At 48.2% G+C, this 27,545-nt stretch overlaps 1 protein-coding gene across 1 annotated transcript; it reads left to right on the forward strand.

Moving 5' to 3' along the window:
• The first annotated feature begins 6,691 nt into the window (after positions 1–6,691).
• LOC141022659 (uncharacterized) lies at positions 6,692–7,384 on the forward strand. Its single transcript, XM_073498920.1, has 2 exons — positions 6,692–6,748; positions 6,797–7,384. The coding sequence occupies exons 1-2, from the start codon at positions 6,692–6,694 to the stop codon at positions 7,382–7,384; spliced, it is 645 nt and encodes a 214-aa protein (XP_073355021.1).
• The last annotated feature ends 20,161 nt before the right edge of the window (positions 7,385–27,545 follow it).

Genomic DNA, 27,545 nt, shown 5'->3' on the forward strand with positions numbered 1-27,545 from the left:
GTGGAGCTCAATATGCAACGAGTTACATATTGACGAAACACCACATCAATTATTTAGTTCTCTCATGTTTATGTACCCAACAATATTAAATGTTGATTAACATGGCAAGAGGTGAAGCATAAATAAACTAACTATTTAGGCAATTTAAATGAGGCCGGAACAACAAGCAACAATTCTGATAAATCCTCAGACAATTAGCAATTTAATACAAACACAATTTTAAACATTTAAATGTTGTTATCATGATGCGGATGACAATGCAAGTTTTAAGCAATTTTTATGAGCATGTTATGAAGCATTTGTCACCGTGGTGGAAGAAAGGGGTGCCACGGCAACGAATCCGAAAATGATGCCACGACAACATATCGGTTCCAATAGCTCACGGAGATACCGGTGCAAAAGACGTGGGCGTGAGCGTGTCATGCAAGGACGGTGGGGTGCTCCCGGTTGCCGGGTGTCCCACAAGACGGTGGCAAGGAAACGAGTGACAGCATGCGACGAACAAGTCGGGCACGGTGCTACCGCAAGCAACTCATACAACACATGCATTCGTTCACGGGCGGTCGTTCTCGGCGGTTATACCTTTGAAGGGTGCGTTTTGAGGCGGTACAAAAATGTCGAGGGAAGTAGTCGTTCACGGGTCATAGTGGAAGTAGTGGTACATGTTTCGTAGTCGTACACATTCCGTAGATGTTCGGGGTCACGGCGAGGAACTTGACGTCCACGGAGTCTTCGAGGGTCGACGGTAGTCGTACACGGCAACCGTAGTTGAACTTGTAGGGCCGTCAATGTCGTGGTACTTGGAGACATGCACGGGATGAAAGTTGTACACGTTCGTTTACATCCAGTGTCGTTCGTAGAGGTACTTGGCGTCCGGTGCGGTACTTGGCGTCTCGTACTGGCTGATCCAAAACGAAGCAAGACAAAGGGCCTCTGGTTTGTGCAGCAGCAAGGCAACTCGTGCCTGACAGTGAAGCAACAAAATCGCCACGACGTGGTGGTGGTGCAGAACACCAAGAGGCAGGGCGTGCAGGAGAAAGGGGTCGGAGATGGGGGCAGCAACACGGCACAACATCAGGCAGAGGCCATGGCGACATGGGGCCCTCGAGCGCTATCGGGGAGGAAGGCGAACTCGGGGTCCGGCAGCAGCAAGGCGACGATGAGGGGGCACGTCGGGGCAGCGACTCGGAGCTCTTTTGAAGGAGCTGAAACAGAGGAGGGCCGCGGCGGCGCGGCTGCGGGCACCGAGAGGCGTGGCTCTGACGGACAGGGCCGGAGACGAGGTGTAGGAGGGCGGCGAGGGACTCGGCGGGACGGCCTAAACCTGCTGCTGGTGGCGCTCGTGGCCATGGGACGCGGAAGCCGAGGTCGAAGGCGAGGCGCGGTGGAGATCCGAGCGCGGCGTCGGCGAGAGGGTGCTGCAGCAACTGCTGCTGCCCGCGGTGAGGTCGAGACGGTTGGTGGCGACGAGGAGAAGCAGGAGGAGAGGCGGCGGAGCTCTAGCTCAGCGACAGATGAAGCAGCAAGGAGGAGGCGCTCGGGGACGGCTCGGGCTCCAGGAGCTCGGGTGCGGGACGAGGAAAGGAGGCGCGAGGAGGGCCATGGTGGCACGGGCGACGAAGCAGCAGCGGCACTGGTGCCGGGCCATGCGACGGAGAGGCAAAGCAGAGGGAAACGGGATGAGGGCGCGACGCTCCTACTGGGCGCGGAGGACGACGGCTGCAGGCGCGGGGTCTCGCTCCTCTCCCTGGCGAAGCAAGGAAGAAGGAGGGGATCGGGCGCAGGGAGCTCCTAGCTTGATGCGTGCGTGTGTGTGTGTGGCGGCGGGCAGAGGGAACAAGAGGGAGAGGGGAGATGCTCGCTAGGGTTAAGAGTTGGGGCGAGCTGGGCCTTGGGCCATGCACTCTCTCTAAAACAAATAAAAACAAAACAGAGATAAGAAAGAAAAGAAAGAGAGGTTAGGGGAAGAAGTTGGACACGCGGATAATTTTCCCGGATTCATAAAAATGAGCTTGATCCAAGAAAAATAGAAAGTGAGCATGGGCGTGAAGTTGACTTCAAGCTCATTTGAATTATTTTCAAATGAGTGTAGGAAGGAAGTGGGTATTTGGTAGATCCAAAAATGTTGAGAATTTTGGAAGAGCCTCGATAAATGAGATAAGAATTGTTGGCAACGTTTGAGGCGAGGAATTGAGGTAGAAAATGCATGGAACTTACACTGTAAGTGTGTTATGCTGAACTCCAATTAATGGAATATTTTAATATAGCTCCCTAATAATATTGGGAGGATATATGTTATAAAGAGAAATCACCGTGTGCATTTCCCTCGATTTAAATGGATCGAAGATCCATGCAATTTACTTATTTCAGTTTTTAAAAATTAATGATATGATGGCATGATGACATGATGCAATGAAAAAAATAAAAGAGCAAGCACAAAAGAAACACACGGCGAACACAAAAATATATGGAAGTCTTCTGGAGCGTCGGTCTTGGGGCGTTACATGTCCTCAACCTGTCACCAGAGGTTGGCAAATCTTCAGTCAACTTCAAAACCTTCACAAGAAGCTCATCAATCTCCTCGTGTTTTTTGCCGCCAACAAATGTCTGTTTAGAAGAGCTTCTATTATCAAACATCTGTCGAGCCATGAAACCATGAGTATGTGACACCTCATCATCATGGGCAAGAAGCTGGCTACATATAGGCTCATAAAACCTAGCATGAGTGCTAGGTCCCGCATCAGAGCTGTCGCATACAACTGCAACAAGACGGTTGTACACAATATCACCTGACGCCTTCCACTGCAAAAAAAAGACAAGAGGCAAAGACAAGTACACATGTGAGTACTAGAAAAGTTTAGATTTATAATGGTTGCACCTTTTAAAAAAACTGATATTAAAAACTCAGATGCACTAACCGGCAGCTTCCCAAATTTGTAAGTTTCCAAGTAAATCTTTCCCTTCACAAGCACATCCTCATTGTATAACTTCATCAGGTCTTTGGTCGTCAGGTATGACGCACGTGGCGTCAACGTGTGCATGACTAAAATTTTGCGAAGCTTCAAGCAGTCAAGATACATAATCAGGGGGACAATGGCACAACCCTCTGCACAATTCTGCTTGCTGCCTTCTGTTTGCCACCTCACCACAGCTGCTTGCAACTCATCAACAACAAGCTGGCAAAAGTCCATCTGAGCCATAGCCGCATAATCCATGTTCTCTACCATTGCAGCAACTCTACCCAAACGAACTGCAGGCCCGGGCACAGCAAATTCTCATAGAGTATCAGGAAGAACACCTTCACAGCAAGGTCAAAAGTCACATGATCATCTTCCTCCACCAATGCCTTCAACTTCTCAAGCAAGTCCTTGACACCTATACTTTTTGAACGGTCAAAGCCAAGCTCATCCTTGAGGGCACTCAACGAGTCATCGTGGCCGCTGGCAGCAGGCATGGGTGCAGTGTGACGTCCCATGGGTAAATCAAAAATGTGATGAACTGCATCACGATTGATTCGAAGAACCCTGCCATTCCCAAAGTCCATTATCATGGTGGCAGGGTCAATCACTCCCATCAGATAGCACATAAGAATGCGCGACACATTTTTCTTTACTGTCAGTTCAAAGACAACACCAAATCCAGCATCCCGAACACGACTACAGTGTGCCTCTTTCAAGAAGGCAGCAGCCTTGCAAACAGTGGGAAGCGACAAACGTACGGTCTTGTTAAATCGAGAATCATCTCCCTCAGCATCATCTTCAGCTGCATTGCTCTTACTGGACTTCTTCCTCTGTGTAAAGGGAAATGCAATCCACATTAGAAGACTAGCCATAAAAAAAGAGACAGTGAAAACACAGATAGAATAACAATGAAGAAAACAAATGCAGTCCACGTCAACAAACCTTTGAAACAACATCCACCTCCTCGCCAGAGTCACCACAAAAATCTTCATTGACATCGTCATGGGCACGCTTGGGTAGACTCTTAGATGAACTACAGTCTTTGCGTCTACCACTATGAACATCCCTCACAAAATCAGCAAGCACAAAGTCGTCATCATCAGAGTTGGGACCTTGAGTGACATGTAGTCGCTCGCACTGAGGATCATCCTTTCCACCAGCTTCATCAGTTCTCTTGCTAATATTCTTGTTCATGCCAGCAACACGTGGACTCCGCCGAGGTGTACCACCTTCCTCAGCAACAGTACTCAGCTTCTTCTTCTGCAAAGAAGGCTTCTTCACCTTGGCAAATTTGGCACCCTTGGCACCATCTGCAGCTCTCCTCTGCTTCTCCTTCTCCGCAAACTCTTTTGAGTCACTTTCAAACCTCAACTTCTTCTTGCTTTGCTTCAATTCATATTCACGAAGCTGTTCCGAGACCATCCAATCCTTTGTAACTTCCTCTGTACCATCAACAGACTGCGACTGTGTCTCAGACAAAATGGGACGTCTCTGGTCAAAGCTCACACCAACATTACCCTCTGCAAAATAATGGTCAATCAATTGAGTAACCTCCGCAAACCCAGGCGCCCCAGCATGGAAAAAAGACACTACGTCAAAATGAAGTTTGACTATGGTCGTTAAAAAGTGCACAAAAAGAACAAATGCAGTACACTTAGACATATAAAATGCAGTGCTCCAACCATAAGCTAAAAATAAAAATTAATGCATTGCACAAAAAACTTGAGTAAAACAACAATGCAGTTCACACATACATATAATGGAGTTCACATATAGAAAATAAAATACAGTGCTGCATACACTAACTTCATGTTTCTTCCCAACAAAATGTCGGACTAGATACAGCAAGGCAACACCAATTGGTACAACATCAAAGTAACCAGCATACACAAAATAAACAAATCAATCACATACCAGAAGGAGGGGCCACACTTATGGGAGAAGTTTCAATCGGCGAATTCAATTGATGTCCTCCCTCCACACCATGATCCTTACCACCAGGACAACGGGACCCAATTGGCGTATCATTATGAGAACCACAATCACCTACTTGATTCAAAAAGAACCAGAAACAGAAATTACAAAACATCACTTGACAAAATAATGCAAACGAACGCTGACAACTAACAAAGCATAAACCAATATGCAGGATGATTTAGGAAACTAGATAAACATAAAACAAAATAAACAAAAGCCTAAAATAAGCACTCCACATACCCTGAACTCCTCCTCCCACTCTGCTCGGCGAAGACATGGCGTTTTCCTGCAGCACAACGACGAAGTGACAGATTTAAGCAACAAAATCGGCGAAAATCTCACGAAACCCTAGATCCACCTTGCTACACAAGAGTATCGACTCCAAAATCGAGATAAAATCGGCTGCCTACGGAAAAATTACACAAACAAAAACAGCAACAACAACTACGAGAATAACAAAACAAGACGAGTGGACGATCAAGACCGAGAACAAGCGAAACGTACCACAAAAAAGGTGCGGCGCAGACGGCGGCGGCGACGACGGGGAGGGGGGAGGGTGCGGCGACGGCAACGGACAGGAAAGGGCTGCGGGAGCACAGCGGCAAGGGCTCGTGGAGCGGACGACGCGGAATGCAGGAATAAGAACCTCTTGAGGGTGGCGGTTCCTCGGGCGACGGCGGTTGCTGCGGGCGACGGCGGTTTTGCTCGAGGGAGGAACTGCAAGAGAGGAGAGGGGATTGTTCTCGGTCTCTCTCCCTGTCAGCGGAGCAGTGGGATCGCCTGGAACGGACACGTAGGAGGCCCGCGTGTGGCAAAAGGCAACATAAAACGGGCCGGCCCAAAAACGGCCCGGCTAAAATAAGAAAGACCACATCAAAACGCACATGATGCAGTTCTCTATGAAGAATAATGAAGTTTCGTCGGTAAAACATAAATAAAATAAACGCAGTTCGTAAAAAAGTTAAAATAAAAAAACACGCATGTGAAGAAAACGCATCCGAAAAGAAAAAGTCTACATTCAAATAAGTGCCGCACAAAAAAATGGGGGGGAACCCCCCCCCCCCTACCCCTCCCGTACAGGGACTGCAGTAAGTACAGGCAAAAAAATTGATGCAGCACGCAGCACTAGAAAGATGCAGTGCATTTAGCTACACGAAGCAGTACGGTTTAGCAAATCCAGTTCCGGATTACCTACACGAATAAATACACGGTATAGAACACAGCGAAAAACTCGTAAAATTGCGGAATACATTGTACTTTATTCAGGGGCTCCAGCAAGCACACGCAAAAAATACTGTGAAGTAAGCTCCTGTACACAACATGCAGTTCTCCGTTGCACACGATGCAGTGCAGAACTCTAACCAATGCAGTTTCGTTATCATGCAGGATACATATAAACGTCACAAAATGCCCGTTCGCACAGGAAGTGGTGGTTAAAAAAATCTACTGATCAAAAATAAAAAAACCATGTTAAAAAACACCACGTTCGCATACAACCACCCAATCGGAGCGGTTCCATCGCCACAAGCCCACGATCACAGACGCAATACCAACCCACGATCTGCACAAACCGCATCGTCAGCGAGATCGTGCAGCTCATCCGATGCGGCCATCCCACCCCGCGCCCTCCCCTTAAATTCAGACCCCTGCCATAGGACTTCTCATCCACAACAACACAAGTATCCATTGTGCTGCCACCAAATCGCTCCATCACATCCATCTCCACGCAAAAACACCAAGCCCTACTACCGGCCATGGCGTTCGCCGATGAGTACCAGGGCGTGGAGGCCCACGGCAACACCAAGTTGCACGTCATCCACACTAACGACAACAAGCAGGTGGCGACCACCCTCACGTAGTACGAGCGCCACCTCAGCCTCCAGCGCCACAAGATCGTCGGCATTGATCTCGAGTACAACAACGAGCCTGAAGCGACGCAGAAACCCGCCCTCTGCCAACTCTCCATCGGCAAGAAACACCCGGTGTTGCTCTTCCAACTGAGCGCCGCTGAAAGGTGCACCGTCTTCGACAACTTCCTTGCCAACCCCAGGTACACCTTTGCAGGCTTCTCCATCGACGGCGACAAAAAAAGGCTAGAGCGCGTCAATCTGGAGGTCGCCAACTTCATCGACATCCAGAAGGAGTGGAGGGTGCCCGAGGCAACCAAGGAGTTGGACTCCCTTGGAGACGTCTCCGACATGCTCATCGACGACTACTACAACAACATGAAGAAGAAGATCACCGACGACGAGCACAAGCGCTGGGCCACCCTGCCTCTGTCCATGAGGCACATCGAGTACGCGGCAAAGGACGCCTACGCAGCGTACGAGATATGGAACCGCATCACCCTCACCCAGGACGGGCTTCGCCGTGCAAAGCTGGAGAAGGAAGAGCCCCCCAAGAAGTGCGCCAGGAGCAGCTGGGGATGGGGAGACGCTGACTGGTGAAGAAGAAGATGGTGCCGGCCAAAGAGCAACCAATGCCAACGTCGTTTTAGAATTATCATCAAATTTGCTTTATGTTGTTTGCTTATGTATCGTTAGTTTCTTTGTGATCATTTGCTTTTGCTGAACTTAGTTTGCTTGCCATGCAGAATCGTTTGTAATGATGTGAACTTTGATTATGTTAGATTGCTTTCTGTTGAAATTAGTTTGCTCATGATGAACTTGTCGTACAGAATGCCTGTGATAATTTGTTTTCTATTGTTTGCTCATGTATCATTAGATTCGAGCAGTGTGCAAATAGGACGCATGTAGTGCAAGTTGTGTACCAATGCAGTACAGACTCTGTCAAATGAAGTTTACACATACCCAACAAAGCAGTGCACGCCCCTAAATTTGGAAAAACGAATAGATAAGAGAAAAACACAAAAAGAAAAATGCGATCTGTATATGTAGTGCGGAAATATATGAACGTGCAGTACAGGAACATAATCAATGCAGTACAAGTATGTTTACTAAGTAGTGCACTCCCCTACATTGGAAAAAAGATTACATAAGAGCAAAAATATGAAAACAAAAAATGAGAACTGTGCATGTAGTACGGACTACGTGCACATGCAGTACAGAAAACTGATCAGTGCAGTGCACAGATGGTTTACAAAGTAGTACACGCCCCTACATTGAAAAAAAATAGAAAAATTTGACCACCCAGGTGTAGCCGGCCCCAGCCAGTCTCGTAGTAGGTCTGCGCCCACAGTTGGCGAGTCGTTCTGAGCCACAATGCGTGGGGTCGGGCGCACATGGGCCCACAGGTCAGAGAGCATAGAGTAGCGAGCGCCATGTATAAGCGCCCAAATAAGTAACCAGAGGAGTTCGATACGGCTGCCTCGCCAGCACTTATAAACAGGTCGGGGGCGCCTTCCGTGGGCGAGGTGGGACTAAGCATTAGGCCGCACACAACGCACCAAGAACCAGCCGTGCTCATAGGCCGACTTGGGCCCAATGCGTCTTCACTCCCCGAACACAGGCCCCACAACAAAAAGAGAGGCTACTGAGTTTTTTAAATAATCCCACGTACCATACACAAACGCAGGCTCAACCACGCCTTCCGCGGTTCGTCTTGATATGACAATGCAGTTCGCTGGTTCCAGGTATGCAGTCCTCTTACTCCTCAAATGCATTCGCGCACACTGAATCAGAACCAATCCGCCGCCTAACACCAACCACAAACATTTATTACTTCCGTTGGTTAATTGGTTGCATAAAACGTATCCATTCATGCTCCAGACTAACACAACGCCTCCACCGTTCCTCTTTTCTTCAAATCGTAGATCTAGGGTTCGTCCCATCCCCAGCTCTTCTATAGAATTCCACTGAACCCGCCATGGACTGTAAGTGCGGGTGTTTGGCAAGGATGGCACCGGTAGCGGACACATGCGTGTATGCAGAAGGTCTAGAGCTCACTAACACAGAGTGGCGCAACATGCTCGGGTGCCTGATGATACCCAGGGATTTTCAGCCGCCATTTCTTCATCGCCTCACACCCGCAGATCTACAGGAAAGTTGGGTATGTTTTTCCCCTCACAATTTTGGACATAATCTACCTGCAAATCCACATATGAATATATAGTTCAATCAATTTGTTCAGTAGTGTCAACAAAATACAAAACATAATTTGTATTGTTGTTCAGATTTGTTAGCTATTAAGACTAGATGCTTCCACCTATTTTTCTTCAATACCACAACACACGAACAAAAAAGAGGGTCAGTAGATCAGTATTGCAGTTCTCTTAACATGCTAGCGAAGTACACTGTAAATGACCTTGCAGTACAAACATGTTACAGTATAATATATATCCTAGTAAAACTAGAGGTCAATTCCGTATATAAGTTTGTTCATACATTGCAACTACTTTATAAAAAATAGTAGTCATATATATGTACATATTTAACTCAACATAAAACAGATCATCCTAAGTATAAAGAATGGGTATATATATGTTCATACATTTTTATTTACTTATAAACATTCTTTTTCCATCCTTTCCAAAATGTAGAAACTGCCATCCACAGTAAAATTTCCTGCTCCGATTTCAGGGAAGGTTACTTTGGAGACAGTACACAAGAATGGGTATGGAGACATGCAAGCTGACTACCACATCGACTCTGAAGAATGCATCAACATAACTACTGGTTGGAAAGAATTTGTCTCCCAGAATGGCTTTGAGGTCGGAGAAGTGGCCATGCTATTTTTCTACAAAGAAGAAGACTCCCTGAAGTTCACAATATTTGCACTGTAGGTAGTCTAAATATGAAGCAAGCCATCGGCGGCATATTTCTAATGATTTGCTAATGTTGTACGCTTTTAAAATTATGTCCACCAAACACTTTGAATGGTGCCTATTTAAAGTATGCAACCTCATCTGCATCATTTTATCACCCATTTTTAGACAAGTTGCTGCTCGCAGTAATGCAGTTCTCTCAAACACATAGTTGGTCCTAAATATATAAAAAGCAGTCATTTGAACAGTAACAATGCAATGCGAATGGTCGAAACTTTGCAGTTAACATATGATGTTCAAAAGAATTCTTATAGTATTCAGTTCAAAAAAATTGTCATAATAACTATTCAGCTAACAAAAGCATACAATGGACCATCTATTCTAATAGCACAATAGAAGATTAACCATACTGCTAATGCAGTACGAAAGTACATATTATGCACTCCTCTAAAACACAGAATGTAGTTTAAGAAAAGAGAAATCTCATAAGCTGCCATGACCACTGTAATACAGCTAAAACGAAGTACACTGCTAACGAAAATGCAGTGCACTACAGCTTATGCCAGAACAACAACAATAAAATTAAAGCAGTAGAAATACAGATATGTCGTAGACTAACAGAGGTGCCAATTCAATCGCACTTACATAACTCGCCTAACAATTGTCCAACAACTAAACTATCGAAAAATACCCCGCAAAAAACTACATCGAACACACGGCAAACTGGACGAACAGCATCAGCTTTTATTTAAAAATTGCAAATCAAAGAATGAGAATTATACCCGCAATACAATGAACTAAAACCAACAGGGATAGTAATTACAAGATTCAAAAACACATCGAGGTGCAAAATCCAAAAAATCAACAAGAACAAAGGAGCGGACGAAGCTCACCCGCCCACACAACCAAATTCGCGGGAACTGGAAACTAACTCCTAAAAATTACACAATTTCTAGAGTAAAATGTGCAATTAAACGAACGATATCAAACAATTCCGACTAACAAACAACATCCGAGCGCCAAGGGTCGATTCTGACACGAACACGAACGAACAGAGAAAAACTCGCCCGCCAAATCCCTCGATTTACCAAGATTTTAGTCATTTTTCCAGTAAATTACAAAGAATAAAGGTCAACTGACATCCATAAACAAATTAAATCATCCTGCAACACCCGATTCCACACAGAATACGCGGGCGGACCACCAGAAAATGAAGCAGTTCTCCCGTGTAGCATTGCAGTGCGCGACGTAAAGAAGATGCAGTTCGCTTCTGTTGAGCATGCAGTGCGGAAGTGTTATCAGAATAGTTATTCTGATAATATTATCAGAATAGTTATTCTGATAATATTATCAGAATAGACCGGCTATATATATATACTCCTTCCTCTCGTACTGGGCAGACCATGTCGAGTGGGAAATCGAACCGGTGGGGGCACGCCAAGTGCACCCACTGGGTGTAGTCCCCGAGACTACTGTTGAATGTTTGATTCGGCGGTAGTCTTAGAACTTTTTTGCCATAGTAATCTGATCTTTGCATATTATGACTCAGAAGTGACTGACCCTTGTCTTGTTGTTTACTACAGAAATCTTGTGATCTCGGGGCCCAGTTCGCTGAATTGGAGCGGAAACAAATCCAGCTCAACCTTGATCTGGAACTGGCCAAGCAGAATTTGCAAAAGGCTAAGGATGAAGAAACTGCCATGGGAGGTAATAATTTGTCGATTGTTCGCCTTGTCATATTTTCTTTTCGTCTTTTGAACCGAGTGACTCCACTCGAACAGATGTGCGTAGTGAAAACCGACAACTCCAAGCTCGTCTGAAGAATGTTATTTCTTTAGACAAAATGAAGCAGGCTCTGGAGCAGAAGGACCTTGACCTTGCAGCAGCGCAGAAGACGATGCGAGAGAAAACTGAACTTGTTGATCAGAAGCTGGCTTCAGTCGGCAAGTTGGAAGAAGAAAACGCCAAGTTGAAGACTGCCATTGATGAAGCAAACAAAGAAGTCGTGCAGCTGAAGAAGGACAAGGTGGCCTTGACCGACAAAGTCGGAGATCTAACTCGGAGCAGAGACAAACTGGAGACCTATCTGGGAGGCCTTGCCAAAAAGATGTTCCTTATGCTCAAAGGTACTTTTCCTTGTCCGACTGATTTGCAACTGCCGACTCATCATACGACTGTCGACTCACCATTTTTATGTGTTTGTAGAATTCTGTCAAAATTTCGAGGAAGAGACTAGGCGGATTGAGACGAATCTGGACCCCATTAACTCCCCCGTCAAGGACGAAGCTGCGATGAACGTGCTGCGACTGGAATCTCGCCTCGCCAGCGTTATGGACTATCTTGCTCGTCTGAAAGTGGCGGTGTCGCGGATCGAAACAGAGCTCTGGCCAGGTCTGACATTCCAGAATGACCTCGAGTCTCTGATGACTCGACTCAATGAAATCCCTGGTCGAGTGCAGGCATGGAAGAACTCATCTGCTTGGTGCGGCGTTGACATGGCTGTGTCCCTGGTCCGTGTTCATTGCATGGAAGTTAGAGAAGAGAAACGGGCAGCTCTCAAGGTCGCCAATACCAAGAAGCTTCAGTTCCAGTCCTTCATGGAGACATTCATTGACGCTGCCACTCGTATTGCTGATGGAATCGACCTGGATGATTTCGTCGAGCCAGCTAGCTCTCCTCCTGCGGAGTGAAAAACTTGATGCCTTGACTTTATTTGCCTCAGAATGCCGAGTGATTTGGTAACCGTTAAACTCTTTCGGGTCTGACGCCCGAGTACTTCTATTCGCGGTTCTGAACCTTCATGGATTTATCCGATCTTGGTTGCTTTATTTGCATTGCCTTCTTCTGATTTTATCAATGTGACTAAACTTCTGAGTGAGAGGATCACTCTCCACTCGGAATAGTTATTGCACTTGTGGCGCAGCTCAGAATGCAACCATACATTGTATTTGTGGTGCAGCTCCGAGTGCAACCATACGTTGTATTTGTGACGCAGCTCCGAGTGCAACCATGCGTTGTATTTGTGACGCAGCTCCGAGTGCAACCTACGTTGTATTGTGCGCAGCTCCGAGCGCAACCAAGCCTCCGAGTGGGAGGATTGCTCTCCGCTCGGAATAGTTTTGTAACTTAGGTGAGTACGGGGCCACAGCTAAGTCCTTGAGTGGGAGGATTTCTCTCCACTCAAAGTAGTTTTGTAACTTAGGCGAGTTCGGGATCGCAGCTAAGCCCCCGAGTGGGAGGATTGCTCTCCACTCGGAGTAGTTTTGTAACTTAGGCGAGTTTGGGGTCGCAGCTAAGTCCCCGAGTGGGAGGATTGCTCTCCACTCGGAGCAGTTTTGTAACTTAGGCGAGTACGGGATCGCAACTAAGCCCCGAGTGGGAGGATTGCTCTCCACTCGGTGTAGTTTTGCAACTTAGGCGAGTACGGGATCGCAGCTAAGCCCCCGAGTGGGAGGATTGCTCTCCACTCGGAGTAGCTTTGTAACTTAGACGAGTTTGGGGTTGCAGCTAAGCCCCCGAGTGGGAGGATTGCTCTCCACTCGGAGTTGTTTTCTAACGTAGGCGAGTACAGGGTCGCGGCTAAGCCCCCGAGAGGGAGGATTGCTCTCCACTCGGAGAAGTTTTCTAATGTAGGAGAGTACGGGGTCGCGGCTAAGCCCCCGAGTGGGAGGATTGCTCTCCACTCGGAGTAGTTTTGTAACTTAGGTGAGTTCGGGTTGCAGCTAAGCCCCCGAGTAGGAGGATTGCTCTCCACTCGGAGTAGTTTTGTAACTTAGGCGAGTTCGGGGTCGCAGCTAAGCCCCCGAGTGGGAGGATTGCTCTCCACTCGGAGTAGTTTTGTAACTTAGGCGAGTATGGTGTCGCGGCTGAGCCCCCGAGTGGGAGGATTGCTCTCCACTCGGAGTAGTTTTGTAACTTAGGCGAATCAGGTTCGCGGCTAAGCCTCCGAGTGAGAGGGTTGCTCTTCACTCGGAGTGTTTTTGAAACATAGGCGAATCGGGTTCGCGACTAAGGCACCCACTGGGGGATTTGAACACATATGCTTATGGGATAACAATCATTAAGATAACGCAAAAATCTTGTCTTGGATAAGCAAACTGAAGGATTCTTATTACAACTCGTTGATCCGAGTGTTTAGGTATAAAAACGGCGGAGCAGCTCCACATTCCACGAGCGTGGCTCGTCTTCTTTCTTGGCTACAATGTAGAGGTGATACGCCCCGTTGTGGAGTACCTTGGTGATGATGAAGGGGCCTTCCCAGGCCGAAGTGAGCTTGTGAGGCCGTTTCTGGTGCACTCGGATCACAAGGTCTCCTTCCTAAAATGCTTCACCTCTGACATTTTGGGCATGGAATCGACGCATGTCTTGTTGATAGATGGTCGACCGGATCAGGGCCATCTCTCGCTCCTCCTCTAGGAGATCAACTGCATCATGGCGTGCCTATTCTGCTTCAGCTTCTGAGAAGAGTTCCACTCGGGGGGCATTGTGCAGCAAATCACTCGAAAGCTCAGCTTCAGCACCATACACCATGAAGAAAGGAGTTCGATCAGTCGACCGGTTGGGAGTTGTTCTCAGTCCCCATAAGACAGATGGCAACTCTGTCACCCAATCTCCAGCAGCATGCTTGACGTCCCGCATCAGTCGGGGCTTCAGCCCCTGAAGGATCAAACCATTCGCTCTCTCTGCCTGCCCGTTCGACTGCGGGTGCGCAACAGATGTGTAATCGACCCGAGTGCCTTGGGAAGCGCAAAATGCACTAAACACATCCGAATCAAAGTTGGAGCCATTATCTCTGATAATGCTGTGAGGAACTCCATATCTGAATATCAGCTCTCTGATGAAACTGATGGCAATGCTTGAGTCAAGATTCTTGATAGGCTTGGCTTCTATCCATTTGGTGAATTTGTCGACTGCTACGAGCAAATGAGTAAAGGCACTTTTGTCGGTCTTGAAAGGTCCAACCATGTCCAACCCCCAAACTTCAAACGGCCAAATGAGTGGAATAGTCTTCAAGGTAGATGCAGGCTTGTGAGATATGTTTGAGCAAACCTGGCAACCTTCACACTTGTCGACTATATCTTTAGCCATCTCATTTGCACGCGGCCAGTAGAATCCTGCTCGGTATGCTTTGGCCACGATGGTCTGAGAGGACACGTTGTGACCACAGGTCCCCGAGTGGATCTCATTTAGGATCAGTCGACCTTCTTCTGGAGTGATGCAGCGCTGGGCAACTCTGGTAACACTTTCTCTATAAAGTTGTCCACCTAATACGGTGAAGGCTTTGGATCGGTGGACGATCTGGCGGGCCTCATCTTCATCCTCTGGGAGCTCCTGCCTGAGCAGGTATGCTATGTACGGCACCGTCTAGTCGGGGGTGATCACCAAAACCTCCATGATCAGGTCGACCACAGGCGGGACTTTGATCTCAGTCGGATTGGTTGAGCTTATCAGTTGCGGGAGCTCCTCTGTAAAAGGATCTTCTTGAACTGACGGCTTGTGGAGATGTTCCAAGAACACATTGTTGGGTATAGGTTTCCGAGTGGAACCTAACTTTGCCAGGTCGTCAGCAGCTTGATTCTTGATTCGGGTTATGTGGTGGAGCTCTAACCCCTCAAACTTCTTCTACAACTTTTTTACTGCATTGCAATAACCAGTCATAGCTGGGCTCCTGGTATCCCACTCCTTCATCACTTGATTGACCACCAAATCTGAGTTGCCGTAAACCATCAGGCGATGGACGCCGAGTGATATGGCCATAAGCAACCCATACAGAAGCGCCTCATATTCAGCTTCATTGTTCGAAGAATCAAAGTGAATCTGAAGGACATAACTGAGCTTGTCGCCTCTTGGGGATACTAGAACCACTCCAGCACCAGAACCATTCAACATTTTGGACCCATCAAAGAACATAGTCCAATGTTCTAAGTGAATCTGAGTCGGCTACTGCTGCTCAGTCCACTCGGCAAGGAAATCTGCTATTGCTTGAGACTTGATTGCTTTCTCTGCGTCGAACTTGATATCCAACGGAAGGAGTTCAATCGCCCACTTTGCCACTCGACCATTTGCATCCCTATTGTTCAGAATTTCTGATAATGGAGCATCGCTGACGACTGAAACCGAATGGTCTGCGAAGTAGTGTGCAACTTTCTTCGTGGTCAAGTAAATTCCATAAAAAAAGCTTCTGATAATGCAGATATCTTTGCTTGGACGGAGTCAAGACTTCAGAAATATAGTATACTACACTACAAAAAAAATACACTTCCGTGATGATACGTGTTTGTCACAGTAGGTCACGTTTTCTGTCATGCATGTACATGCATGACATATTTATGACAGAATCAAGATAGTCATACCTGTGATGTCGTAGAAGTGTTCCATGACATTACCAAAATTATCATCATGGAAGTGTCCACTTCCATGACGATAAATCACGCGTCACAGAAGTGCTTTCGTCAAGGGTGACCGACACGTGGCATCCACCGTAACGGAATGTCGTTAAGCTATCGGGTCCGATTTTGGATCCGATAACCCGTTAACAGCCCCGACCAATGGGGACTTTCCACGTGTAAAATCATCATTGGCTGGAGGAAACACGTGTCGGCTCACCGCTGGGACAGATGTCATCCACTCATTGGACCCAAAGCGCCTATGATACGTCGACGCGTGGCACGACCCAACAGAGGCCCATTCCTGTGAAAAGGCCGGCCCGTTTGACTTGGTCAAAAGGTGGCGGGCCGGCCCACGGCAAGCCTGTTAACGGCATGTTCGCATGTAGCCCATTTACAGCCCGCTAACCCAGGGCCCGTTTACGGCCTATCCGAATTAGGCCCAGTAGCGTCATCTGGGCCGTCCAATATAATTCCAGCCCGTTTTAACTTTCGGCCCACGTATGGCCCATGACGTATTTCGGCCCATACGAGTCCCTTTGTAACCCTTGGCCCATTAATGGCCCGTGGTGTAACCGGCCCGTAATGAACAGTGTATCGCTTTATGCCCATTAGCGGCCCATTATTCCATTGGGTTGTTTCCAGCCTGTCGTGGAATTGTCACGGCAAATGTCCTCGTGCAAGGACTTAGTCGTGGAGCCATCGCAGCTAGGAAGCTTAAAGGGGTTAAATGGGACAAGGAACACGAGGGTTATACTAGTTCGGCCCCTTATGGTGAAGGTAAAAGCCTACGTCCAGTTGAGTGGTATTACTTAGGGTTTCGATGACCAGGGAGCTTAATCGCTATGCCTGGCTCTCGATCTGTTGTCCCTCGTCCTGAACCGCCGCCGGGTCGTCCCCTTATATAGAGAGGTTGACGCCCCGCGGCTCTCAGAGTCCCGGCCGGCTTATAACAGCATCCGGCTCGGACTATTAACTACTCTTGCCTTTTGCTACAGGTCTTGTCATAACGGCGGTTTATCACTACGGGCCTTAAGCCGCCTCCGGGTCTTAAGCCCACTATTGATGCGCCATCCTCTAGCCTGGTACTCGGCTTCACGTGATGACCATTATAATGTAACCCGGCCCCTCCTGGGCGGGTGACTCTAATGGTTATATCCTCAACATTAGGCCCCAGATTGATTTGAACCGGTTCATGTCAATCTTCAATCCCTTTGAAAGAAAATCTTCCGGCTTCTGCTTGTGCGAAGGTTATAACCCGCCGTGACGTCATCTTCTGGATTCTTGGTAACCCGCCGTGACGTCATCTACCATTAAATTCGTTTTTTATTCTGTCATATCCCAACGGATCTTATCTTTAATGACCATCCCGAAAATCGAGGCGTTTCTGTGGCGAGATAATCGCGTCTTGGCCTCCTCGTTTCTCGCGCCCATTTATCAGCCGCCCCTTATAAATAGGCCCGGCCCATAAGCCTTCGTCACTCTTCTCCTCCATCATCTTCCTCCTCTGACGCTCCAGAGCCCGAGCTCCGTCGCCGCCGCCGCGCCCCTGGTCTTCGTCAACCTCGGCCGCTGCATCACCCTGAACCGGTCCAGAGAAACGGCGGCAACCTCCGCATCTCATCAGCGCCGGTAAGTCCTCGCCACTCCATACAGTAGATTCGCATTAGGGTTCTGTCATTCTTCCCCTGTTCTTCGTAGTTCATCTCGAGTTCTTCACAGTTCTTCCACCGCGACCCCTTTTGATCCGGGAAACAGGGTAGAGCTCCTGCGGTAGTGGTTTCGCACTCATTTTTATGCTAGTAGATCCCTTTTGTCCGCAGAAAGACCTCGTTCTGAGCTCATGAACTTCTCTGTATCAGCTTTCTAGGTCTAGAAATTTTTTCTTTCTAGACGATCATTTGATCCAAAATAATCCCTACAACCTGTGAAACCTGTTTGTACAACACTTAGACAAAAACCTGCATCTGTTAACCATGGCGGCTCATATCTCCGGCTTAAAAGAGGCCATGCGCTGTGAAATTTCCGGCTTATTCATGACAGAGTTTTAAATAACTTGAATTACTTATGATATCCACAGCGGCTTAGATAACCCGACACACTTAGCCATATATCATTAGGCCCCTTCATGAACCGCCGTTCTGAATACTGAACTGAAAATTTTCTCCGGCTTAAATTTGAACCGGAAATTTTCCTTTGTCATAGGCTTCCATTTTCCACAATGCCGCCCAAGGCTCCCAAGGCACCCATTACGTGCAACTGGATGAGATCCAACATTACTGATGATACCTTAGATGATTTCGTGAAGACGGGTTACCTTCCTAAAAAGGAGGTCATGTCCTATCGTGCCCCTGACCCGTCCGAAGAAAGACCTCAACCAAGAGACGGAGAGGTTGTTATATTTGCTGATCACATGAGCCGGGGCTTTGCTCCTCCCGGCTCAAAATTCTTCAGAGATGTTCTGAACTTTTTCAATCTGCGACCCTAAGACATTGGACCCAATTCCGTGTCGAACATTTGTAACTTTCAAGTGTTTTGTGAGGTATACCTTGGAGAGGAAACCAGCCTGCTACTCTTTAGGGAGTTATTTTACTTGAATCGCCAGAATGAATGCGCCAACGGGCCTAGCTTGGAACTTGGTGGAATCTCCATTCAATGACGGAGAGATTGCCTCTTTCCTTATGCTGAGCCGCCAAGCCACCCAAAGGACTGGAACCAGACATGGTTCTACTGCCAAGATACTTCTCCGGCTGATGAGAACCCTCTGCCCGGCTTTCGTGCCCTGCGTCTGGAGCCAAATCACCCCCTGCCAGACAAACTATCTCACGCTGAGCGTCAACCATTGATCCCCACCATCAACAAGATTAAGGCTCTTCCGGGAAATGGCCTTAACGGCGTTGATCTGGTCCGGGTCTGGATTGCTTGGCGGGTGATCCCTCTGGGCCGCCGCCCCTGCTTAATGTGTGATTATACGGCCCGGAAAGATGATCCTCTTCGGCACAGCCCCAACGACTTACCTGAAGACGTCATTGATGACATGACCAAGTCTCTTCTGAACGAGAGCTTGGCAGATTGCGGGAGGACCGGCTTAAGCCCCTTCTGCAAAGCTAACCCGGCTCCGGCGGTAAGCTACTGATCTGAGCACTTTACTTTCCATTTTAACAATCTTCGTTTTAACTTCAAGGAAACCTTTGTTGCATTTTTCAGGCTAATGACAAGTTCTGGAAGGTCAGGTATGACCATGAGGCTGCTAAAAAAGCCAGGAAGGCTAAAAAAGCCGCCAGGAGAGCCGCTCCCCGCAAGAAGGGGAGTAAGCCTAGCGCCTCTGAGCTGCTTCAGTTGGATGATAGCTCCGAGTCAGAGGTAGCCCTTGATTCTTTAGGCTCTTCTTTTGTTTTCCGTCTGTTTTTAACCACCTTATTGACACTGATTATCAGCAGGATGATACCGGAGCGAGTAACCCGGTGATTGAAGAGGTAACTATACTTTCCTCCGACCCGGAGCCCTTGCCAAGGCTGAAAGTCCGAAGAGTAACACGGGAAGTAAGATTTTCACATCCTTTAGCTTATCAAGATCCTCAATTTCTTTTGAAGCGACAGATTCATGAGAGCCGGAGACACACCCGGACCAACAAGGATGCAGACCTCTCCTCCGGCTTACCTGAAGCATTAAGGAAGCGCCGGACTGAGGTTATCTCCAACTTATATCCTTTTCATCCTTTAGCGGGCGTCACTCGTCAACCACTCAATTCGTCTGATTCAAACTATTAGGAAACTTCACCTTCCTCCGGTGACTCCATGCAATCTAACTTGCCGGCTTTCAAGACCGCACCCGGGTAATGATAATCAGCTTATTTTGTGCTTTATCTTACTCATGTTTTTGCACTAACCTTTTGACTTTCAGCGCACAAGCAAAACTCAGCAAGAGGGCAAAGAAAAGTCACCCGGTCGAAGACCCGGTCTTGACTGAACCCAACGCCTCTGCTTCTGAGCCGCCATCTGCATCAACTCCAGAAACCACCGCTCCAACTGAACAACAAGCCATGGAGAGTTCTGACAACCCAGAGATCCCCAGCTCAGCTCAACCGGCCGATGACCCGGATGTGGTAATTACCCGGACCGAATATGTTGAGCCGGGAAGACCCACTGTGCTGGCCAGATGCTCTGCTAAAGAAGAACTGCTGGAGCGCCGCAGGGCCAGACTGGATATCACTGACTATGCCAACTTGAGCATTGGAGACATTGTTTCTGGTTATATTAGTCAAGTGCACAACAGCCGGGACTTGGAGATTGACATGGTGAAGCAGATACAGCAAAAATCTGAGGTACAATTCTCTTGCTTGCGCCATAGTCATCCTTACCATGCTAGCCCCCAAGTCTATTACTTATGATAGAATATGTTGTAGACTTAACTTCCGGCTTATCTTCATGAACCGGCACTTATAAATAGAATCTTTCAGCATACATTAGCCCCCAAGTGCCAAGTGTCTTTGCTTGCAAAGTGCTTGGGACTTTAATGTTGCATGATAACCACTCAAACTGTAACCCGGAATTTGTACAGGCTGCCTGCAAGAAATTTGAGTCGGAAATCGCTGAGCTGAAGAACCGCCTGAAGACTCAGGAAACTGAGACCCGGAAGGCCAATGCCAAGTTTGAGTTCAGTGTTGCTGCACAAGAAAAGCTGAAGAAAAAATTTGAAACAAAAAGAAAAACTTGGGCCGACGAGAAGACTGCTTTGCTCAGCCGGGCCGAACAAGCGGAGGCTGCCCTTACTGAAAGAACCGCCGAACTCTCCGGCTTAAAACACCATGTGTCACAGATTGTCTCCGCAATCTTCAGTAAGTTATTCTGTAAGCTTTTAACAAGTTTACATTCTTCATGTCTCATGAGTCCCACCGTTGCCATCAGCTCACCTGACGTTATTATGCAGGTCCCAGAAGCTCCAATCTTAACCAGAACGTGCTGACCAAGCTGAAGGCTGTTTACACCTTGGTGGAGCAACTCTACACCGGGTCACAACGTGCTTTAGCCGTTGTGTCTCTGTCCAATGAGGTTCCCACTCACCTGGCAGACGTACTCAGGCGGCTTGCCGTTCTTCCTCAGCGCTTCCAAGAGCTGAGACGGGCTTCTGCAAGAGCCGGAGCTATAGCTGCTCTGAGCCGGGCCAAGGCGTTTCTCCCGGAGCTAGACCCGGCCGACATCGCTCTTGGATACCGCAGCCTGAAGGAAGACGGTACCCCCTTTGACCAAAAAGACTTCGCCGCCTGTGTGAAAAGCGTGCGCCCAGTGGCTACCTTGATCGGGAATGATACAGACCTTACCAAGTATCAGCCGGGCTATGACGCGGAAAATCAGAGGATCCCAACTCCACGCTATGAAGCAATCAGCCTGATCCCTCCGACTCGTAAGCATACCTTCGCTCCAGAAGTTGACCCGGCCGGGTTAATTGATGATGAGGCTCAATTTGAAGCTTTGAGCGGCATTGACTGGAAATCATCAACCTTCCAGGTCGTGGAATCAGCCGGAGGAGCGGAGAGGGATGAGCCGAGAGCTTCAACCCAACAAGCACCTTTATTTCTTAGGCGGCTCATGGTTACGCTTTAAAAACAATGCCTCACCTTTTGGACTCAGGGAGTCTTGTAATAGAGTAGGACAAACACTTAATTTTGTCGGGCCATCGTGCACGTGTCGAGTACTTAACTCCGTTGAAGCTGCTCTTTATATTCCTCCGGGCTATATTTGATCATTTACTTTCCTTAAGCTTGAAGAATTGTCTTTAATTGTTCTGCAAACAAATCACAAGTCTCTAGGCGGCTTACCGCATGGAGAGTCACATATCTTATATATAACCCAGAATATAAATCAAGGTCATAAAAGACCGGCTCTCAATCATATCTTCGGGATAACCACAATAGCATACCTGCACCTTGCAAGTACACCTCCGGCTTATGTAACCCAAATAATGAGGTTGAGAACGCAACTCCGGTTCACCAGCACCTGTAATGCCTATTGTGTGCTATCAATCATTATTAATCAAAGTTAAGCCGGCGGAGTATGAACCGCCCGTGCACACCTTTGATTTGATCCAAAAAACTTATTGCAAACCAAAAGATCAAAAACTCAGGGGCTTCTGATTCGAATACGACCAGAGAACCGTCCCAAAGGGGTTAAGCTAAGATTCGAATGCGATCATATAGCCCCAGTGGCTTTGGCGTTGCCGATCAAGAGGGTACCGACAGCTATGTTCTCTTTGGTTCGAATACGACCTATGTTTGAACAGGAAGCCCCCAAATGACCTTGAGAGTTGTTTAACAACGCTGATTCGAATACGATCCACGTCGGTTCCCAAAGGGGGTTGAGCTATGATTCAAATATGATCAAGAAAAACTCCCCAATGAGCTCGGCAATTTGCCAATCAAGTGGGTATCGACAGCTATGTTCTCTTTGGTTCGAATATGACCTATGTTTGAACAGGAAGCCCCCAGGTGATCATATTGTTAACGGCTAGATTCGAATACGATCGTAAGCCGGATCCACCTCCAAGTGACCATGTAATGTTGTAATGGAAATAACACGTTTACCTTTGGAGGAGAAAAGGACAGAGGTCCTGCTTTATTATTTATCATAATATATACATGGCTATCGAAATATGTACATAATGAGAGCCGGTGGCTCAAGTGTAATAAGGCCGAAGCTGAGCTATGTTCCACGGCCGACAGGTCTCTTCCTCTGACTTACGTGAATCTTTGTGCTCCCGAACATCGATAAGGTAGTATGACCCGTTGTGCAAGTTCTTGCTGACCACAAAGGGCCCTTCCCAAGGCGGGGATAACTTGTGTGCATCTGTTTGATCTTGGATGAGCCGGAGCACCAGATCACCTTCCTGGAAGACCCTGGATTTAACCCGACGGCTGTGATAGCGGCGCAGGTCTTGTTGGTAAATCGCCGAGCGAGCTGCTGCCACATCACGTTGTTCGTCCAACAAGTCAAGAGCATCTTGGCGCGCCCGCTCATTATCCGCCTCAACATAAGCCGCCACTCGAGGCGAGTCATGACGGATGTCGCTAGGGAGGACTGCTTCCGCTCCATAAACCATGAAGAAAGGCGTGTAACCCGTAGACCTGTTAGGAGTAGTATTGATGCTCCATAACACGGAGGGTAGCTCCTCCACCCAAAAACCCGGCGTCCGTTGCAAAGGGACCAAAAGCCGGGGCTTGACGCCCTTCAAGATTTCCTGATTGGCCCTCTCAGCTTGACCATTGGATTGAGGGTGAGCCACTGATGAAACATCAAGCCGGATATGCTCTCGCTGACAAAACTCCTCCATGGCGCCCTTAGACAGATTGGTACCATTGTCAGTTATAATGTTGTGTGGAAAACCAAAGCGAAATATCACACTTTTCATGAACTGAACCGCTGTGGCCGCGTCACACTTGCTAACTGGCTCTGCCTCAACCCACTTTGTGAACTTGTCAACTGCCACCAAGAGGTGGGTCTTCTTATCCTTGGACCTTTTAAAAGGCCCAACCATATCAAGCCCCCAGACCGCAAATGGCCAAGTAATTGGAATCATCCTCAGCTCCTGAGCCGGCACATGAGCCCGTCGCGAGAACCTCTGACAACCATCACATTTACTGACCAAGTCCTCCGCATCAGCATGAGCCGTCAGCCAATAAAAACCATGACGAAAAGCCTTGGCCACAAGGGATTTTGAGCCGGCATGATGGCCACAATCCCCCTCGTGAATCTCACGCAAAACTTCTTGACCTTCCTTAGGGGAAACACAACGCTGGAAAGTTCCAGTGACACTGCGATGATGCAGCTCGCCATTGATAATTATCATTGACTTAGACCGCCGGGTTATTTGTCTGGCCTAAGTTTCATCCTCAGGCAATTCTCCCCGGGTCATGTAAGCCAAGTATGGTACTGTCCAGTCTGGGTCAATGTGGAGAGCCGCCACCAACTGTGCCTCCGGGTCAGGGACAGCCAAGTCTTCCTCTGTAGGCAACTTAACAGAAGGGTTATGCAAAATGTCCAAGAAAGTATTAGGCGGCACCGGCTTTCGCTGAGAGCCCAGCCGGCTTAATGCATCAGCCGCCTCGTTCTTCCTGCGATCGATGTGCTCTACTTGGTAACCCTAAAAGTGTCCAGCAATGGCACCAACTTTGCGGCGATAAGCCGCCATGAAAGGGTCCTTGGAATCCCACTTTCCTGACACTTGTTGAGCCACTAAATATGAGTCGCCAAAGCACCTTACCCGACTCAAGCTCATCTCCTTAGCCATCCGAAGACCATGGAGCAAAGCCTCGTACTCAGCCGCATTGTTAGTACAGGGAAACATCAACCATAGCACATAGCAAAACTTGTCACCTCGAGGGGAAGTTAATACAACTCCAGCCCCCGAGCCCTCCAATTGCCTAGACCCGTCGAAGTGAATAGTCCAGTATGTATTATCCGGTTTCTCTTCAGGCACCTGCAGCTTTGTCCAATCGTTGATGAAATCCACCAATGCTTGAGATTTGATAGCAGTGCGTGGCACGTATTTCAGACCATGAGGCCCAAGCTCTATAGCCCACTTAGCCACTCTTCCTGTGGCTTCTCTGTTTTGGATGATATCTCCTAGGGGAGCAAAACTAACCACAGTGATAGGGTGACCCTGGAAATAATGCTTAAGCTTCCGGCTTGCCTTGAATACCCCGTAAACAAGCTTCTGCCAATGTGGATACCGCTGTTTGGACTCAATGAGCACCTCACTGACGTAGTAAACCGGCCGCTGAACCGGATACTCCTTACCCTCTTCCTTGCGCTCCACCACCACAGCCACACTGACGGCTCATGTGTTAGCGGCTACATACAGCAATAAGGGCTCCTTGTCAACAGGAGCAGCGAGGACTGGGGGCTCAGCCAGCTATCTCTTCAAATCCTCAAAAGCAGCATTAGCAGCATCATTCCAGATAAAGTTATCTGTTTTCTTCATCAACTGGTACAGTGGCATGGCCTTTTCACCCAAACGGCTTATAAACCGGCTCAAAGCAGCGATGCGGCCCGCCAGACGCTGGACGTCGTTTATGCACGCCGGCTTAGCCAGAGAGGTGATTGCTTTGATCTTTTTCGGGTTAGCTTCAATGCCTCTGTGAGAAACCAGGAAACCCAAAAGCTTGCCTGCGGGAACACCAAAAACACACTTGGCCGGGTTAAGCATCATCTTGTAAACCCGGAGATTATCAAAGGTTTCTCTAAGATCATCTACCAGGGTCTCCTTCTCCCTGGATTTAACTATGATATCATCCACATAGGCATGAACATTGCGCCCAATCTGGTTATGAAGACAATTCTGCACACAACGCTGGTAAGTCGCCTGCGCACTCTTGAGCCCAAAAGGCATAGACACATAACAGAAGGCTCCAAAGGGAGTGATGAACGCCGTCTTCTCCTGGTCCTTAACTACCATTTTAATCTGATGGTATCCAGAATAAGCATCCAAGAAACTTAAGCGCTCACAACCCGCCGTAGCATCAATAATTTGATCAATACGGGGGAGAGCAAAAGGATCAGCCGGACAAGCTTTGTTTAAGTCCGTGTAGTCCACACACATCCGCGAGGTGCCGTTCTTCTTGAGCACGAGCACCGGGTTAGCTAACCATGCTGGATGAAAAACTTCAACAATAAACCCGGCCGCCAAGAGCCGGGCCACCTCCTCACCAATGGCTTTCCGCCTCTCCTCATTAAACCGCCGAGGGAATTGCCTGACCGGCTTAAATCTCAGATCAATATTGAGAGTGTGCTCAGCGAGTTCTCTAGGTACACCTGGCATGTCAGAAGGTTTCCATGCAAAAATGTCCCTGTTCTCACGGATGAACTCAATGAGCGCGCCTTCCTATTTCGGATCCAGATTGGCACTGATGCTGAACTGCTGAGATGAGTCACCTGGAACAAAGTCAACAAGTTTAGCCTCATCAGCTGACTTAAATTTCATTGCCGGCTCATGCTCCGTGGTCGGCTTTTTCAAAGACGTCATATCTGCCGGGTCAACATTGTCCTTGTAAAACTTTAACTCCTCTGCTGCACAAACAGATTCTGCACAAGCCGCGTCACCTTCCTCACACTCCAAGGCTATCTTTCGGCTGCCATGAACCGTAATGGTCCCATTGTGACCCGGCATCTTGAGTTGCAAATACACGTAACACGGCCGTGCCATGAACTTGGCGTAAGCCGGCCGCCCAAATAAGCATGATACGGACTTCTTATCTTAACCACCTCAAAGGTTAATTTTTCCACCCTGTAGTTGTACTCATCCCCAAAAGCCACTTCCAGCTCGATCTTACCAACTGGATATGCCGACTTACCAGGCACCACCCCATGGAAAACAGTAGTGGACTGGCTGAGGTTCTTATCAATCAACCCCATACGACGGAAGGTCTCATAATAGAGGATGTTGATGCTGCTGCCTCCGTCCATGAGCACCTTAGTGAATTTATATCCCCCCACCTGAGGAGCCACCACCAGGGCCAGGTGACCCGGATTATCAACCCGGGGAGGGTGATCTTCCCTACTCCACACAATAGGCTGCTCAGACCATCTTAAATAGCGTGGAACCGCCGGCTCAACAGCATTCACAACCCTTTTATGAAGCTTCTGATCTCGCTTGCACAGACTGGTGGTAAACACATGATACTGTCCACCATTGAGCTGCTTTGGATTGGTCTGGTATCCCCCCTGCTGCTGATGATGACCCTGGCCGGACTGCTGATTAAAGCCCCCTTGAACATTCTGAGAATTGGAATTTGAGCCGCCGCCCGGGCCATGAAAGCCGCCGGCGCCTGAGCCGCCGCCCGGGCCATTATTGCCATTGAAAGCATTAGAATTCTTAAAGGCCTTCATGATTGCACAGTCCTTCCACAGATGAGTGGCCGGCTTTTCCCTAGAGCCATGCCTTGGACAAGGCTCATTCAACAACTGCTCAAGCGTCGGGTCTGACCCGCCGGCGCGGGGAGGTGGTCTCCCCTTGCGCCGGTGGTTGTGACCCTGTGAACTGGCGTTGGCCACAAACTCCATACTGCCATCAGCCTTACGCTTGTTACCTCCCTGGTTCGCTGGGTTATGCTGAGGGCCCTTGCCATTGCCATTCCGTTTTCCCTTCCCTGTCCTTTCATCATCCGACATGGGATCCTTGGTACTATCAGAGTCGGCGTACTTAACCAGAGCCGCCATCAGCGTACCCATATCATTGCAATCGCACTTGAGCCGCCCGAGCTTCATCTTCAGGGGCGCAAAGCGACAATTCTGCTCTAACATTAAGACTACAGAGCCGGCATCCATCTTATCAGATGAATGTATTATCTCTTTGACCCGGCGAACCCAATGGGTTGTAGATTCACCCTCCTGCTGCTTACAGTTAGTCAAATCCACAATTGACATAGACTGCCTACAGGTATCTTTGAAGTTTTGGATGAACCGGGCTTTTAGTTCAGCCCAAGACCCGATAGAGTTTGGTGGCAGT

Source organism: Aegilops tauschii, chromosome 5 (assembly GCF_002575655.3).
Source record: "Aegilops tauschii subsp. strangulata cultivar AL8/78 chromosome 5, Aet v6.0, whole genome shotgun sequence".
NCBI lineage: Eukaryota > Viridiplantae > Streptophyta > Magnoliopsida > Poales > Poaceae > Aegilops > Aegilops tauschii.

What these genes read in the sequence shown, in the direction of transcription:
- LOC141022659 (XM_073498920.1), top strand. Translation starts at nt 6,692, where the DNA reads ATGGCGTTCGCCGATGAGTACCAGGGCGTGGAGGCCCACGGCAACACC. An exon ending in ACGGCAACACCAAGTTGCAC is followed by an intron (nt 6,749 to 6,796) that starts GTCATCCACACT and finishes ACCCTCACGTAG; the next exon opens with TACGAGCGCCACCTCAGCCT.